This window comes from Ailuropoda melanoleuca, chromosome 16, assembly GCF_002007445.2.
Source record: "Ailuropoda melanoleuca isolate Jingjing chromosome 16, ASM200744v2, whole genome shotgun sequence".
Taxonomy (NCBI): domain Eukaryota; kingdom Metazoa; phylum Chordata; class Mammalia; order Carnivora; family Ursidae; genus Ailuropoda; species Ailuropoda melanoleuca.
This window is the reverse complement of record NC_048233.1, coordinates 81052791-81070501: the sequence shown is the minus strand read 5'-3', so window position 1 is coordinate 81070501 and position 17711 is coordinate 81052791. Positions and strand designations below refer to the sequence as shown.

The 17711-nt window shown below is 45.8% G+C and overlaps 2 protein-coding genes across 8 annotated transcripts in view; one reads left to right on the top strand and one right to left on the bottom strand.

Moving 5' to 3' along the window:
* Nucleotides 1–9521, top strand: part of CPSF7 (cleavage and polyadenylation specific factor 7) — a 23386-nt gene extending 13865 nt beyond the window's left edge. For all 5 annotated transcript variants that reach the window (XM_034646054.1, XM_011233597.3, XM_034646055.1 and 2 more), the window contains 3 exons: nt 1894–2062; nt 2710–2877; nt 7517–9521. In XM_034646054.1, the coding sequence (XP_034501945.1) occupies nt 1894–2062; nt 2710–2872 (332 nt within the window). In that variant the 3' untranslated portion in view covers nt 2873–2877; nt 7517–9521. The remainder of the gene's footprint in view (nt 1–1893; nt 2063–2709; nt 2878–7516) is intronic.
* On the bottom strand, nt 9355–17711 carry TMEM216 (transmembrane protein 216). 3 transcript variants are annotated; one of them, XM_034646062.1, is made up of 5 exons: nt 17530–17711; nt 16841–16942; nt 16199–16294; nt 13355–13556; nt 9355–9797 (listed from the first exon to the last, which is right to left on the bottom strand). In XM_034646062.1, exons 1-5 carry the CDS (start codon nt 17540–17542, stop codon nt 9785–9787), a joined length of 426 nt encoding a protein of 141 aa, XP_034501953.1. In that variant the 5' UTR covers nt 17543–17711; the 3' UTR covers nt 9355–9784. The 3 variants fall into 3 exon arrangements, with proteins under 3 accessions (XP_034501953.1, XP_034501952.1, XP_011231903.2); XM_034646061.1 differs by lacking the exon at nt 9355–9797 and adding an exon at nt 12499–13071 and having other exon boundaries at nt 17530–17695; XM_011233601.3 differs by lacking the exon at nt 9355–9797 and adding an exon at nt 12932–13071 and having other exon boundaries at nt 16199–16291; nt 17530–17695.

Here is a 17711-nt window from a genome sequence, read left to right as displayed (position 1 = left end):
GGCGTCTATGTAGTGCCTAGTGTAGATCCCAGGTTTTTTAGGACTGATGCCCCAACTAGATGTGGTTTGATATGAAATCTCTTTATATTCAGGGGTCTAGACAGAACTGCTGGCCTCCCCGTAGCCTGTCCTAGAAAGAAGCAAGTCTTTTGGGTGTCATTGTAAGACATAATATGCCCTTACAGCTAACTTTTGCCCTGCTGTCAGTATTGGGTGGGCAGAACAGAAGCTGTGACTCTGAGAGCCCTGGCCTGGAATCTTTGGTTTTCTGTAGGGTTCTGGTCCAGGTTTCACATTATGGTATGAGTCATAGTTGCTTCCTTCTTGCGAGTTTCCCACATTAATGTAAATGTAGACTGTCAGATCTCCTAAGAAATAAGTTAACGCTAAATATTACCATCTGTTTTCTGTAATTTCTCATCTTTGGCTGCAAAATTTGAATCCACAGAGTAGGTTAAAGACAGGAAATACATGTATTCTCTCTCTCTTTTTTTTTTTTTTCCTCCAGAAAACTTTCATTGACATCTGAAGGATTTTTTAATTAGAAAGTAATCTGTGCTCATTTTAACAAGTCCAATATACAGAGGAGTATAAAGGAAATAGTCATTGTCCTTCCTTACCAACTCCTTCACTTTGAGATGATCAGTAACTGAATCTCTATCTCCCTTCCTTTTTGTTGTTCTCATTCCAGTCATTCAAATCACAAATACTTATTGAATGCCTACAAAATAAGCAAAAACTCCCACCCTGGTAGAGCTGACCTCCTGGTGTTCCTGGTCTGCAGAATCACAGTTCCTCCACAGTTTCCGTTCTGTTCTTACTGCCCTGCACAGAGGAAGCTGCCAGTCCTCATCACTGGACCCCTGTCTGGTTTCATGCTTTCCTTGCATTATCTTCTGTCTGTAATGCACTTGATGTAGCTTGGAAAAGCATTGTGCAAGGACCCAGCCCCTGACAACAATCCCTGAGCCGGGCATTGCTCACATTTGGTGAATGAAGGGGATAGTTCTTGATGGCAGCGTAATTTAAAATACATATATAAATACACTCCATATATAGATGTGTTAGATACACGTTACATATATGTGTATACACATCTGATTATAGATTTAAAATAATTCAGATTTAGAAATGTGCAGTAGTAATTAATAAAAGTCCTCTGTATAAGGACCACCACCAAGACCACCTTCTATAATTTAGTGTCTATCCCTCAGATTTTTTTTTCTGTGCATATGACAACATATATATATATAATTTTTGTTCTTTTTACAAAAGCGGAATACTGTTTTTGCAACTCTTTAGAAATTAATATATTCTAGACATCTGTCAATATATAATACCTAACATTTATTGAGCCCTTACTGTGTGCCTGGCACTGTGCTAAGCGCTTTACGTGGATTACTTTGTTTACCTACAGATTTATCGTGTGCTTCTTAACAACTATGTAGTATTTTGTAAAACCAACGCCCCATAATTTATATAGCACCTGACTGAAGGAACTTTAAGTTGTGTCTAATTTTTTGATAAAATAATGCTGAAACATAACACTATTAAGCATACATACTCATGAACAGAAGTAGAACATTCTTAGAATTGCTGGGTCAAAAAGTATGCACTTTGTTTATTATAATGGATATTATCAGATCGCCCTCAGACCACCCTGCCTCAGTTTGTACATCCACTAGCAACATCTGAGAACCTCTGTCTGTTTGCAGACTGTCAGAATATAGGTGCCGTCGGCTTTTCTACTTGCCACTTAGGCCTCCTCCATCTTACCATGGTTCTGTGGGACAACTAGTTACTCTTGCTTTGTGTCCTCCTGAATTCTCCTTTTGGTCCAGTTAGTTTACTGCCTCTGCTCATCCTTGGCCTTTCCCATCCGTCCCCCATCAGGGGATTACAGTGACGCGATTGAGACGCTGCTCACAGCCATTGCTGTTATCAAACAGTCCCGGGTCGCCAATGATGAGCGTTGCCGTGTCCTCATCTCCTCTCTTAAGGACTGTCTTCATGGCATTGAAGCCAAGTCCTACAGTGTGGGTGCCAGCGGGAGCTCATCCAGGTGAGTTGTTGGTTGCTTCAGCGGCCTACCAGCCCCGAGCAGCACTCTTCCAGGGATTGGCAGGGGGAGGAAGAGAGCCCAGGGGATCTGGCAAGGCCCTGGCTGGAAGAGTGGGCCTAGCCCTGATGTCTTTAAGGGGAAAGAATTAATCAAGCATCTGCATTAACAAATGTAATGTCTGCAATCCGTGTTGGGTGAGGCAATGGGCTATTTAGGAATAAAGGTAGACTGGTGTAGTTAAGAACATGGGCTTTGAAGCCATACGTGCTTGGATTTGAATCCCAATTCTGCTCCTGAGTACTTCTGTGGCTTTGAGTATAGCAGTCGCTCAGTTTTCTAAGCCTTATTTTTCTCATTTTTAAAAAAGGGACAATAGTTGTAATTCTCTTATAGATCTGTTGTAGAGATTAGGTGAGATAAGCATGTAAAGCTCCTAGCACTGTGCCTGATACATTAGTAAGATCTCAACACATTTGACTGTTAACTATTTTTCCAAAAAAGACTAGTCCTCAAAGAGCTAACATTCTCAGACATCGGGCCCGTAATGGAAAAGTGATTCAAACAATACTGGAAGACACCAAAAACACAACACTCTGGGAAGGCATGTGGTAGGTCCTCTGGGTGAGGCTGAAGGATCTTTCTAATAGGAAAAGACATCGGTCCCGAGAGAGGTCACCTAGCCGGTCCCGGGAGAGCAGCAGGAGGCATCGGGACCTGCTTCATAATGAAGATCGGCATGATGATTATTTCCAAGAAAGGAACCGGGAGCACGAGAGACACCGGGATAGAGAACGGGACCGGCACCACTGAGAAAGGTGGGACGAAGCCCCACTCCCGGCTGTGGGTGAACTTTTATAAAAGAAAAAATACCGATCGTGAAGATTCTGCTCTCTCTTTTTAAAAGTGAAGAAAGGGAAAGGGAGGATTTTTGACTGAGGTAACAGAAAATTGAGGAGGGCAGATTTCCTGCTCTTCCTGCTCATTTGGAGAAGTCTCGCCCTGAAATGAACCTGAGATTGAGCTGGTTTTGTTTTTGTCTTGTCTGCCTTGACTTGGTATCTGAGAGACAGCATGGCATCTGAGCTGAGAGCACAGTGTCTGCAGGCCATATTACTTTGTTCCTCAGTTTCCTCATTTGTAACTGAAGATAGTAAAAGCAGCTGTCTAGCTGAATTCAGTGAGACAGTCCGTCCAGAGCATTTAGCATTCACGGTACTCATCACATAGCAAGTTCTCAGTAGACAGTAGCCAATTATATTTTCACCCCATCAAACTTGCAGGGTTCTTTTCAGGAAATTGACTAAGACAAAAAAGTAAGACCATGCCTACTTGTTAGTTTTTGAGGTGCAACATTGATGATTTTAAGAATTAATATCTATTAAAAGGATTTTGAAACTCAGGATACTTTAGGAGAAAGCTGATCTGGAAAAAAAAAAGCCATATTTTAGTAATGTAGAGACTGTGTGGAGGATACATCGATGGAAGGCTGTGTTTGTTTTGGGAACAAAAAACTTAGTGATTATTTGGTTTGGTTTGGTTTTTTGTTTTGTTTTGTTTTTTGTTTTTTTCAAAACAAAAGCAGAAGAGTTGTGAGGGGAACTGTATTTATGGAGAGTTGAGTTAGGCTTGGCTGGATCCAGGGGCCCCAGCTGTGTCCTCAGGACTTAAGCCCTCCGCATCCCTCAGCTCTGCTTTTTCTCTGTCTTCATCCTCAGGCCTCAGTGGTTGGGGTGGGGGAAGGGTGGGGGAAGGCAACAGCAGCCCCATCGTTCCAGCCCCATCGTTCCATCCCATCAATTTAGCTGTCCCTACTGAAAGAAAGCTTCCAGTAAAGATTGTTTCTAGTATAGGAGTAAGCAAGAGTGGTTTTGATTCTGTTTCTCTGGAGACCTTTAGAAGTAGTCTGGACTCTGGCTAGGATAATTTGTTTATGGTTCCTGGAAGCTACTGCATTACCCAGATGACTTTGGGGTCTCTTCTTGACTTTGGTTTCACATCACGTGTGTTATGAAGATGTCCTTTTTTGTTTTTTAGTGTGCCAGTTTGGTTGGTCTGAAGTAATGGTAACTGAACAGGAGGGTGAGGATTAGGAATGGCTCTTGGCTGTGTCTTTGGGTTGGCTAGATGGGTGACTGGATGAGGATGGGAAAAGAGACCCTCCCACTGCCTGGGAATGCCTGTAGTTCACCAGCAGTAGCTGGACCATAATCAGCCGGAAAGTGCAATATTTGGCCTACTGACGGCCTACTAACAAGAAAGGAGCTCTGTTACGTTTGGCTACCGCTCTCTACTTTGTTGTTTGACATTATCTGCCATTAATACAAGCAGTTATAGCTGGAAGTTTCTTTCTTTTGTCTTCTTCAGGATGCGAATGAGTGGGAAAATGAAAAGTTAACTAACATTTTTTTACCTGCTTCCCTTCTCTGTTCTTAAACCATTCATTTATTTGACAAAATTTCAGAGTGCTTGACATCACTGAAATCTAAGATAATCATGTAAAATCAACAGTTAGGCTGTGGGTTCTAGATACTTCTTTCTAGATTTTGCAACAGGTTGAGTTTGGGGGGAGGTACCCATATATCTCAGGACTCTAGGGGTGGTGAAACTCACAAATAGCTCTGGCCTCATTTGGCCTCAGAGTGGGCAGGAGGGTGGGCGTTAGGGTAGACCTTGTTCTGTCCCATGCCTTCTGTGGCGGTCACAGCATCTCCCTGCTCTTGTTTGAGCTAGCACAGTTGTTAGTGTTGCTGTGGGTCAGTGCCACTCCTTCCCTAATCCTGCTCCTCACAGTGTGGGTCCCTCAGAGTGGAAAAGACTAGAATAGTGACCAGGGAGGTACTTGTCCATGCAGAGCATGAATTACAGTCTCTGGAGCCATATTCCCTTTAGCAGTTAGAACATAACAACTGCAGGGGCGCCTGGGTGGCGCAGTCGTTAAGCGTCTGCCTTCGGCTCAGGGCGTGATCCCAGCGTTCTGGGATCGAGCCCCACATCAGGCTCCTCCGCTATGAGCCTGCTTCTTCCTCTCCCACTCCCCCTACTTGTGTTCCCTCTCTCGCTGGCTGTCTCTCTGTCAAATAAGTAAATAAAATCTTAAAAACCAAAAACCATACAACTGCATGTCACCATTCCTGGTGGCTTCGCCTCTGACAGCCTTTTGACAGAGAAATTGTGAGATCCACAGATAATTAGTATTTTGGGAATTGAACATCTGAACCTGAAACATTGGCTGTCATTTTGCTTCATTTCTCCCACCTAGAAGATGGGCCTGTTTTTTCATTATGGAGGTGATGCAGTTTGGATAACTCTGAAGAACCCATAACCCAGTAGTTCCCAGAAAACCGTCATTTGGCTGGTGTGGGCCTGTGACGGGGCGGGGGGGTGGGGGGAGAGGAGCTCTGAGACAGGTTTTCCAGGTCCCCATTCTTGATCCCTTAGATATGTTGGTTATTCTACCCAAATAACTAGTCCAAAAGAATTGAATCAGACATCCCAAAAATGTTGGTTTCTCACATCCTCATCTTAAGGACTCCGTGTTCTGTCTGCAGTCACCAAGTCGTGAAGTAGGAGGTCTCATTTTGGGAGATGGTACATGGGCCTATTTAGCTGGAGAACTGTGTGAGTTCTGTGTACGACACGTTTCAATTAGAATATACTAGTGTTCATATTGTATGGACAGTGTTCCCTGAGAGCCAAAAGGTGTGTGCCGTCTAGAGGCAGCAATACAAACAGCAAGCTTTTCTGTCCGTTCTTCCTCACGGTGGGCACCACCACGGGCACAAAGTCTCATCGGCCACTTTGGCTTCTGCCTGCATCCAAACATCAGCACCCTGTGTAACCACAGGCTCTAAGAATTGGGTGCTGTAGTTGACTTTTCTTAACGCGCTAGTTATCCTTTGTTGTTTTGTTTTGAATGGACAGTTCCCGAATTACATCTCTTTTGGAGTATATGTGTGTATGCTTTGGAATTTGAGGGTATCCTTAGGTAACGTGCAGCTTTGGCTTCAACTTGCAGTTCTCAGCTCCTATTTGAGGATATTATCCTACTTAAGATATAGTCATTCTCACCTCATTCCTTTCCTCCTGGTCCAGTGAAAACTAAACATTCTGTTCAATTTTGATCCAGTGCAAAGATTCAGAAACCCAAATGGTGTGAAGTGGAGAGGCACCGAGAGCTTCAATTTTCCCTCATAGAAAACGAAACAAACAGCTGCCAGCACAGGTCTTTAGAGACGCCGGAAGGCAGAGCCTCTGTAACAGATTCTGAGGACCCCCAGCTTTCTGAAATCGTGCCATTTCAGAATGTTAGCATCGGGCAGCTTGTGGATGTGGTTTTTTCTTGGATAGCTCCTCCGGGTTACAGAAGAGCGTACATAAAGAGTGAGCATTTGTGTGTGGGCTATGTTGTGGGTTTGGCCATTAGTGGACGTCCTAAGCCTGAATTTAATCTTCCTTTTTCCTGTTAGCTATTAATTCTATTTTATGCGGTCAGGTTGACCGGGCTGCTGCCCTGCTTAGTGATGCTGCAATACTGGAAAAGGGCTAGGTGTACTAGGGACTTTAAGTTGGTAGAGATGGGGTGAGTGGCTTAACAGTGCCTTACTGTTCAGCAGAAGTTCTTAATTGTGCTTTTAGGTTTCTTGAACGGTGACTGCTGATTCTTTCATTTCTGTGCTTGCTTTCTTTCGGGCCTGGCCAGATAACTCTTGCTTGGTATTAGGCTGTTTCTTGGTCCCTCACACAAAGCTGTCGTCTGGGGAAAGACTTAAGATCCCTTGAGTTTTAGTACAGGTTGGAACATCCCCAGCTCTGTGTGTGTGTGTGCACGCACACATACTCGTAAGGACACTGTTTGCAATCTGTTTTAAACAGGGCTTCTTGAACAGAAAAATTTATAAGTTTCCTGTGTAAGTACCTGCTCCCTGCTAGGGCCTCTTGGGTATTTGGGGGTTCCTGGGTTTGGTTATGTGCACACTTGTTTTCTTACCATTGTACCTCCCATTTCCAGATTTTTACCCCTCCCCTTAAGGTAAGCTCTGACTTGCTCAGAACAGATTTCTGAAATGATATTTGAACTCCCCATATTTCCTTACCGCAACTCTTTTTGGATTGTTGTAGTTTCCATACTTTCCAGCCAAAGTCTCCTTTTCAGTCAAACTGCTTTGAGACTTTGTTTCGTCTGTTTCCCCCTAACCTTAAAGTGAGATACCACTGCCTTTTTCTCTCTACTCACTGTAGCTCCTGCAATCATTCCCTCACTACGCACAGTGCCAGACACCCCCAGACAATCCTGCTTTCTTTCCTTCACTTTCCCAGGCTTGCATTCTCTCTGTGTATATACCCTTCTTCATACATTGTAACTTTAGACAATGCCAGTGTAATTAGTGTAAGCCCATCAATCAGAAGGTAACCTCTAACGTGTGTTTTCTTTTTCTTCTGATGTTTTCATTGCAGGAATCTGGTTGGAAGCAAATTTTTTTTAATGGACTTGCATCTCCTCACCTTGATCAGGACTAAAGGACGGAGGCCACTCCACCCCTCCCCCTTCCTTCAAACCCCTAACCCCCTTCAGACACCCAGGGAATACCCTCTGCCCTACAGGATTGAAGATTGCCTGGCAGCCCTCCCCATCCCACACCTCCTGTTTGTCAGGGGAAGGAACCTAAAGACTTTGTGTGGTTGGGAGGGGTGGCAGACAGGAAGAAAACATGTCCAGGCCCCTGGTCTCTATAGAGAATGGTGCTTTTGTCCAAGGAAACGTAGGAGTTTCTGATTCTCCAGGAGCAGGTCAGTGGTGAGGTTGATGGGAAGACTTTCTTCCCAACGAAATGGATCCTCCGTGCAGGATCTGGGAGAGTGACTGGGTGTGCCAAAATATGCCCAGGGTCCTGCCCTCAGCACTAGGTTTGATGGGGCCAAGAGGGTCCAAACCCCTTGCTAACATACCACTTCTTTGTTTTAACTCCTTTACCTTCCCAGCCCTTTGAGGGGGGACCCTGAGAACAGAAATTCCCTTATGAGAAGCTTCTCCTGTTCTTGCTTTTCCCTCTTACATATTGACGGTTCGTTTCCCTGACCCCCCCAGAGGGCTGAACCTTTTCACTTCCCTGCTGCCCAGCCGCCTCAGCGGACTTGCCCCTCCTAGGCAGAGAAGGCCCATGAGGGTGCTGCTGGGGAGCCTGGCAGAGCCAGTTACCACCCTCTGCTGCTTCGTGCTTGGTTGCCTCTTGCAATAACCAGCTGTACTAGGTGTTCCCTTCCCTGGGGCTTTTCCATTTCACACACGGAGCCCCTCCCCCAAGAAGGCTGCTTCCTTGTTTTAGAGGAGGCTACTGCCCTTGGGAGACGGGGACGTCGGACCTCAGCAATGAAGAACCCTTGTGAACTACCAGGAGGGGATGGGGAACGAGGCAGGTTGGGCAGGCTGTGGCCTACTTCCATAGAGGCTTTTCTTTTTTCAAGCTCAATGTGAGCATGGGCTTGCATCCCCCAGGTACATACTTTTACTTACTGTGGGAGAACCTGGCACTAGTAGGCAGGTGAAGTCACAGATTTGGTGTCTTTCCACCTTTTGACTATTGATGTATTAATAGTTCCCCTCGCTCTATGTAGAGGTGCTTCCCTCCTGATGAGGAGCGAGGAGGAAGTGGAGCCTGACTCACATGAGTTCAGCTCAGAGTTCTAAGGACCACCACTCTGGGGGCCATTTTCTACACAGGCAAATGGAATTGCTTTTCCCATAACATCCAAGTTGTGTGGTTGCTGTTGACAGCAGCGGCAGCAACAGGGTCGTGTGGGTACCCGTGGGGCGATGGCTGCTGCTTCTGCATGCATGTACAGGGCACGTGACATCTAGCAGGAGAAGAGATGTGGCATGTGAGACGAGACGTGGCATGTGAGACGTAGGGTCACTGGAGACCCTTCTGGCTCAGGGGAGAGACTGAGTTGGACTGAACCCTTCCTCTGTTCCCTGCACGTTTCAGACGTAGCCCTCGGTCAGTGATTGAGGGGTCCCCCCAGGGTTGGAGAGGCACATTCCCTTGGGACAGAGGCTACACGTTTGTAGCTTTTTTTCCCCCCTGTCCCCAACCCCATCCCCACCTCCACTTCAGAACATGGCCCCCCACCCAACTGGCCAAGTGTTAAGTGATGTGCTTATCCTCGAGAGCAGCTCCGGGTGTCTTTTTAAAATGTAGAGAAAACCGAGTAAGGTGACAGTTTAAGGAAAAAAATAATAGAATACCAGAAAAGCCGTTTACCCGGAGAATTTTTTCTCCCCATTTTTGTTTTGTTTTTACTCAATGACACAAATTTTAGTTTTATTTCCTGATAGCAAAAGGAAAAAAAAACCCAGCCCTCAAAAAGGCCAAGGCCCCGTCCCCCTGTTGTCGGTGATTTGTTTGTCTTTCTGATAGGTTGAAAATTGTGTAATAAACTTGATGACGCTGTCAATCTTTTATACTGCATTGTATTTTTTTCCTTTTGTAACAAAATATTTTTAAATAATAAATGGGGTGTGAGCTGTTTTATGGATTCTGCATTGAATAGCTTTGTTGAGGTGTCTGGGACATGGGCTGGGCTGACGTGTAGAGCCTGTGGGATGTCACTGAGCCCCGAGTTTGGAGCTGGAATCACAGGGAGGGCATGTGGTGGCCTGCAGGACGCTAGGGGGCTTCTAGTGCAGATCTCTGGAAGTGCCCCTTGAGGGGTTAGCTTGCTTCCTTAGCCATCTGAACTAAGGGAAGAAAAATTCCAAGTTGTCCTTTTGTCCTTCAAGGTTCCTAAGATTCACTCTCCGAGTAAATGTCCTCCCCTTACAGTTCAGTTCTAATGTTCTCAAGTTCAGGAAGGTAAGACTCCTCTGCTCGGAGTCTGGAAGTCTACTTGCCAGTGCCTCCTCCCACCGTCTGCGGACAGCAGCATCACCTCACTGAGCTGAGCGGTAGCTATTCTGCCTTTCACACAGTGGGGTTTTAAGAATCCGAGAGAGCAAATATGAACATGTTTTGGAAACTGGATTGCTGTCTAAACATCGGAAGTACAGATTAGAAAGTTTAGCAGAGTGTTGTGATGAGCTCCTTGGAATTCCAGAAAGATTCTGGCTTTTCAAAAAGGTGAACCAAGAGGAGTGTTACATGTATAAAAAGATGAACCAGAGACCAGGTGATACATAATGTGTATTGGGACTTGCAAAGGCAAGATCAGCATAAAAACAAGCAAACTTCCAGGGGAGGGAGAGCCCCAGGAGCTCTCTGACCATGCACGGCGTGAGCAAAATAGGAATGGACTCTTAAGGCAAGTTCCGTGGTCCCCTGCATCTCGGTTATGTGCTGTGCTTGCTAAGTAAAATGCCTGTTCTTGGGCTGCACCCACTTCTACGTGAGGTCTAGAAAAATACTTTCTATGTCCCAGATGACTTGCATGTAAACTAAAGTGTGAGGACTGGTAGTTTAGAGAAGTCAACACATTTCTTCATCAAAGCGCTACCATGGCGGAACAGAAAGGGAATGATCTTTGGGTTACTCTTGGTTCAAATCCCAACTCTTACTTTTTAAGCTAAATGCCCTCAGACACGAGGTGACTTAACATTCGAGTTGATTTTCTTCTGCCTCAAAGGCTCAAGGCATGGATTAAATCTACTCTGCCAGGCACGGGATGACTATTAGTCTCATATACATTGCTGTCGTGGTATGCAGCCAGAAACCCGAATCTGTATGTCCCAAGTGCTTCCTGAACTGGGCCAGACCTCAGCCTCCAGAGATGGCCACTGCAGTCACTTGACAAGTTCTAGCCATGAGTGTGCACATCTGAGCAGTTCTCTACCAGCCCGTGTGACCAAGGCCTACACCTTCACTCAGGTCCTCTCCACTGTTCCAGAAAGTTGATCCTTCAGGTCTAAGTGGGCAGTAAAGTGACTTTCCTTGGCATTCGAGTATAGCGTCTGCCCCCATGAACCCTGAAAGACTGGCTATGCTCATTCCCATTCCCTGCTGCCTCAGTTTCTGTTGATGATATTCTGTTCTGGTGTGACTACACTCACACGTGTGGCTCCGGCAAGCACCAGGAAGAATGAACATCTGGAGCTATCCATGGGAAACACGATGCATTAAGCTCCCGGAGAACCATGAAGTACATGAGAGGACTTCCTGCTCTAATCCTATCCCCATTTCCAACTTCTCATTCTCCTCAGGTGGTACCTGTTGAGGAGTGGAATTTACTTGATCTAGACTGAGACTCCTAAGGCAAGATTTCTAGATCCAACTGTTAGTAACCAGTTGTGTGATGCTTGGCTGTTCCTTTCTCATCTCTAAGCCTGCAAAGTGGGGAATTAGATTCCTTTCTAAGGTCCCTTTTAATTATAAACCACCTCTAAATGTCCAGCTGAGCCTTTCATTCATTTTTCTGTGTTGCCAGGAGAGTGACCTTAACCACTGAACCTCCAAAAGAAAGGGGGAGGCCGTGGAGAACGAATCCTGTCTAGCTTGATGCCAGCAACGTCTTCACAGCTAGAGAAAGCAACAGCATGAGCAGTAGAAAGTCAGAGAATTAGTGGGGGTTGTGACTGAAATATCAAGGAGGTTCCAAGTGGATTTTTTGTTACCGTTTCATGGTGGATTAGGCCTGTCTACTACAGTTTTTGGATAGACTCCAAAGGCAGCCAGGAGGCAAGGACACAGAAGGGGTAGGAAACAAGAAAAATGATCAGTGCTTTGGACAGTGGGGACCTGCACAGGATGAGAACAAGCTCGATCACAGGAAATAAGCAGAATTAAAAGCCAGCATGGAAATGCTTAAAGACCAATTAACTTTTGACTTTGAGCAAGAGCAGATATTCTCAAATTCATCTGACAGCAGAGGGGCTATATGGCTCAAGGTTTTCTAAAGTGGACTCTGCCATGGCTCCTGGTGGATTCTTGAGGGGAAAGAAAAAAAGCCCCTACTGAGTAAGATGAGAAAGTTTTAAAGACGGTTACTTGGAAAAGGGAATGATATACTCATGTAGGGCAACATTTCTGCAGCTTAAAAAAAAGAAAAATATGTACCCTTTTACGTTAACTTGAAATTTTAAAATAAACGACCAAAAAATACTGGCAAGTTTTGAATATGCTTCTTCTAAGTATTCATGCCTCACTCTGGAAAGAAGCTGACAATTATCTGTAAGAGGAATGAGAGAAAAGATGCTGACTTTGGGGCAGAGGTGAAGAATATAAGCCATCTTTCACAGGATGACAGGCCTGAAGAAGATACAGAAGTTGGCAGTGCCTTGAGGCATGAATTTAGGCTAGAGCTTGGGGAAGAAAATCATCACTGCCTTTGTGTCCACACAGGATCGCTAAGCACAACCTGAGAACAAATCGCTGGGATGGTCCCTACCTTCCCTTGGAGTGGATGAAATTCCAGGGACAGGTGCCATAAGGAAAAGGCTGTAACTCCCATGACAGAAAATACACGTTTATTATAAAATAATGTTTGTTTCATGATGAGAGTAGAAAAATAACACTATGAGCCGCTAAAAAAGTTCTGGAGCCCAGTCTCTGAGGAACGAGGTGAGAGGCTTGTGCGTCACCCTGGGAGCAGACCGTCCTGAGGCTCTCTGCGCTCGTGTGCCGGGGGGCACAGCACATGCAGGAATATGTGGCTCCGGTCCTGCTGGAAGCCCAAGGAGCCTACATGGTCCACACAAGATGCTCTGGCCACGAGGACCAAAGAGAACTGGAGCTCAGCAGGGAACTGGTTCTGAGAAGGGCCAGGATGGGACAGCCTTGCCCCTCCCTACACTGGAGTATAGAACAGTCTCTTGGGCTAATGGTCCCGGTTTAGAAGATGATGCCCAGTGGCCTCATGCTCAATTTGCTGCCCAAATGTCTGTGTTGAGGAAAAGCTGCAACCCTTCCCAGGACAACTTGACCCACCAACTCTCACTGGTGTAGCCAAAGACCAGAAGAATCTGTGGTCTCAGCCTCCAAGGGCTGCTGGCTGAACTGTTTGTACTTCAAATCCTGTCCATACTGATGGCAGAAAGAGAGAAAGAAAGAAAATGTTAAAAGACCAGTGAACAAGAGCAGCTGGCCAGAACTGTTCCATATTCCAAGCCTCTTGGCCCCAAAGAACAAGAATGTCTTCCGTGAGTAACTGTCTACCCTGAATAGGAAAAGCAATCCCATAGGCACCCCCTTTCCCCTTGAAAGACCTTCAGATCCCTCAGGCTTCAGAAGAACAATGAATCCCTCCCTAGGATGAGATGGGAACCCAACCCTCAGGTGACAGGAAATGGTCCCTCAGCAGCGGTACCTGGAGAAAGCAGTCAGGGTGAGCACCTCAAGCAGCAGCTCTGAACCACAGAAGAAGAGCAAGATGCCGTTCATGATGGCTTCCAGGCGGAGCACGTAGGTCTGCAGCAGCAGGTAATAGGAGGCCATCATGGCAGATGGGAAGGTCAAGGCCACGCTAATACCAAGTGGCATCTTTCGTTGGCAGAGGTTTCCCTTTGTACCTGTCAGACACAGCCCACAGGGTCACCTCCAAGTGGCCTGCTTTCCCTGGGCTCAGAGAAAAGGCTGGGGGGACGGGATGGGATGGACTGGCAAGGCAGAGAAAAATGATCCTGAATGCGGATGGGCAGATTTGTAAATGGGGCCCCACTGGGCTAAACGTGAGGGCTTTGGAGGTGCCACGGGATGGAGTCATTCACTCCAAAGGTCCTGCTTCAAGTGTGGCTCCCACTCAAGGGACAGTGACTTCTTTACTTGGGGGAAATATCTTTTTAATTACCATATATAATCACTGAAAGCTTTTCAACCAATATAAATACAGAAAATAATTTTAGAAAATACGGAAACTCAAAGGCCCCATGACTCCCCACTAGAGATAGCCATTATTACAGCATGATGTATATTGCTTCAGACTTGCTTATGTGTGTATACTTACATATTACTATTTATTATTGTAAAAACAGAATCATACTCTACATACTGTTTTCAACTTATTTTTCCCCATTTAATGTATGTTAGACAACTTTCCACAGATAACCACCTTATTCTTTTTTTAGTGGCTATGAATTATTTCATTGAAGCAAATACGTAATTTAACTAATCCTGTATTGACGGATGTTTAGGTTGTTTCCCCCCTTTTTTTTAAAGATTTTATTTATTTATTAGAGAGAGAGAGAGCATGAGCAGGGGGAGGGGCAGAGGGAGAGGGAGAAGCAGACTCCCCACTGAGCAGGGAGCCTGACATGGGGCTTGATCCCAGGACCGTGAGATCATGACGTGACCTGAAGTCAGACACTTAACCAACTGAGCTGAGCCACCCAGATGTCCCTCTAATTTTTTTTTTTTTTTTAAGATTTTACTTTTTTAAGTGATCTCTACACCCAATGTAGGGCTTGGATTTATTTACAGCCCAGAGATCAAGAGTTGCGTGCTCCACGACTGAGCCAGCCAGGGGCCCCTCTAATGTTTTGATGTTATAAAATACGTGGCTATAAGCTTTCTCCTACAGGTACCTTAGCATATCTGTAGAAGTGTTTGTTTTTTTCAACCAGCTTTAGATGTGTAATTATTAGGACTAAGAATATGAATTTTAGGGGTGCCTGGGTGACTCAGTCATTTGACTGTATGACTCTTGATTTCGGCTCAGGTCATGATCTCAGAGTTGTGAGATCGAGCCCTGCATCAGGCTCTATGCTCCATGGGGAGTCCGCTTGAGATTCTCTTCCTCTCCCTCTGTCCCTCGACCCCACTCATGCTCTCTCTCTCTCAAATAAATAAATAAATAAAATCTTAAGCAAAAAAAAAAAAGAATACAAATTTTACATGGCAAAACTATTAGCAAAACAGTTGTTCTAGGGCGCCTGGGTGGCACATTCGTTAAGCGTCTGCCTTCGGCTCAGGGCGTGATCCCGGCGTTCTGGGATCGAGTCCCACATCGGGCTCCTCCGCTGGGAGCCTGCTTCTTCCTCTCCCACTCCCCCTGCTTGTGTTCCCTCTCTCGCTGGCTGTCTATCTCTGTCACATAAATAAATAAAATCTTTAAAAAAAATACCAAACAGTTGTTCTAATTTATATTCCCAAACAGTGTGGGAATAGAGACCTGGTCCTCACACCCATTCCAATACTGGGTATTTGGAAATCTGTTTAATCTGATTGATGAAATTGTTACTTTGTTGCTTCAATTTGCTTTTTATTAATGAGTTTGCGCACTTTATCATGATTACTGATCCTCTGTAATTATTCTTATGTGAACAGTCTATTAGTGTCCCTTACCAATTTTTAAAAATTAGGTAATCTTTTCTTATGGTGACTCATGTAAGCCTTCTTAATCCTTTGTTACATGTGTTGCAAAAACTGTTTCTTCTCAGCGTGTGTTTTAACACTATTTTCTGGGATGAGGAATTTGCTCTGCATCTTTTCGGATGGTGACTCATGTAAGCCTTCTTAATCCTTTGTTACATGTGTTGCAAAAACTGTTTCTTCTCAGCGTGTGTTTTAACACTATTTTCTGGGATGAGGAATTTGCTCTGCATCTTTGAGGATAAAAAACTTATCCTGGGGGTGCCTGAGTGGGTCAGTTTGTTAAGCATCTGCCTTCGGCTCAGGTCATGATCTCAGGGTCCTGAGAATCGAGCCCAGCATCGGGCTCCCTACTAAGTGGGAGCCTGCTTCTCTCTTTCCCTCTGCTGCTCCCTCTGCTTGTGCTCTCTCTCTCTCCCTCTCTTACTCTGTCAAATAAAATCTCAAACAAAACAAAACAAACAAACAAACAAAAACAACTTGTCCTAAAGAAATCCCTGTTCAGAGTGCAGAGGACCTTAGTGCTAACTTGTGTGACATATATTGCTCTGAACATAGAGTTACAGTCAGATCTATTCTCCCAAGCAAGCCAGTGAGAGGAACCAGGCTCTCGTAACACTTAGGAAATTAGGAAGAAACTATTTAAATCTCACACTACTGCCCACTTCTGGCCCTACAGAGCAACAAACAAGTAAAGCTTGACCCAAAATATGAAGCAGCTTGAAACTTGAGAGAGGGCAGATCCAGTCTCTTATTATGAGACTAGGTTATGTACTTGTTAATCAAGTTACAGATAGCAGTCTGTCTGAGAAGGAATGGAAAATACTCTCTGGATAACACTCACCGAAAAACAGTCGAATTACTTCAATTCCAAGGTAAAGGAGAAGCATCACCACATCCAGTACTAGGTTGGCTGTTGGATATGGTAGCAGGAGAGCTGCTGACACAAAAGCCAGAGTTTGCAAACATGTAACGGCACCCACAAGAACTCCCCCACACCTGGGGATAGAGAGGGCATGCATCTTATCAACTTTCCATGAACTAGTTAGTGAGATATGGGCCGGATCTGTTAACCTGCTGCAGGACACGTTCACTCACAGTGTGACTGTGTCTGTTGGAGGCAGGTTCACTATTAGGGGATTTCATTCCTAACTTCAAATCTGAGGCCACCACTCTCCAAAATGATTGGATCTAATGAGTACACTGGCCACTGAATAGCTTCTGAGGGTCACCAATGAGCTTAAAGTGCAGCTTAGCAAAGAGATGGCGAGGGAGAGTAAGGACAGAGAAGCCCACATTTTCCAAACTGAGGAAATTCTTGCTGAGGGGCTTCCTAGTGAATCATTCTCAAAGAAACCATATGATGAAGAAGTGAAGAGGAACTACAGAAAAGGATGAAAAATAAGAAGGCTCCTGATGGGAGTTGGCTCTGGGCTGAAGTGGGGAAGGGATGTTGGGGCAAGGGTAGTCAAGCCTCAGGCCTTACCTTTATACAGAAATAGGAAGAGTTCCAGCAGGAAATAGGTAGCATAATACCAGCCGTTGAGAAAGAACAGGATTTCCAGGGGGGTGGAGGACAGCCGTTTATCTGAAAAGATGAGCACAAATAGGAGGGATGGGCGGGACGGCACCTCAATCTCTGTTCTCTGAATGGTTCTGTGCCTAACTTGAAGAAAACACGAGGTCGCAGCTAGTGGGAAACGCCACTTGGGGTACTTCTTACTGCTGATAATGAGATGGTGTGTGTGCGTGTGTGTGTGCGCGCGCGCGCGCGTGTGTAGGGGGCTTCCTTCAATCTCCTTCTTCCCCCGGAATCACCGTCAAACCCGACTCTTGTCTTCGGGGTGAAAGTCAAGGCCGCTCTAAGATCTAACCCCGTCACTATTTGGGCAATTGGGGCGCAAAGGCCAGCACTGGCCTGTTCGAGGTCACACAGCAAATTCGTAACTGAGCCGGCCTAGAATAGGCCCAGCCCAGGATCTGGGGGTTTCTGAGACCTGCACCTCGAGACCTTCAGGCACTCGGGATCGGGGGCGCTGCGAAACCCCACTCTAGACAGGTGAGGAGCGAGGTCCCTAACACCCGAGAATGAAGAGTTTAGGTCGAGCTCTAACGGGGGAGACAGGGACACTGAAGGCATCAGGACCAGAGACTCACACACCTCCGGTATCTCACCTCGCGGCGCCATCTTCAGTCCCCATGGAAACTGCGTACGCCGCTACAGCCTCTCCCAGAGCAGCGAGGCGCGGCCGGAAGCGGGGGATGGAACGACCCCGGCTTCTGGCTCCTCTGTCCGCCCGCGGCACTCTATGGTTTCCAGGGCCCGGGGCCGGCGCGAGGCCGGCCACGCATGCGCG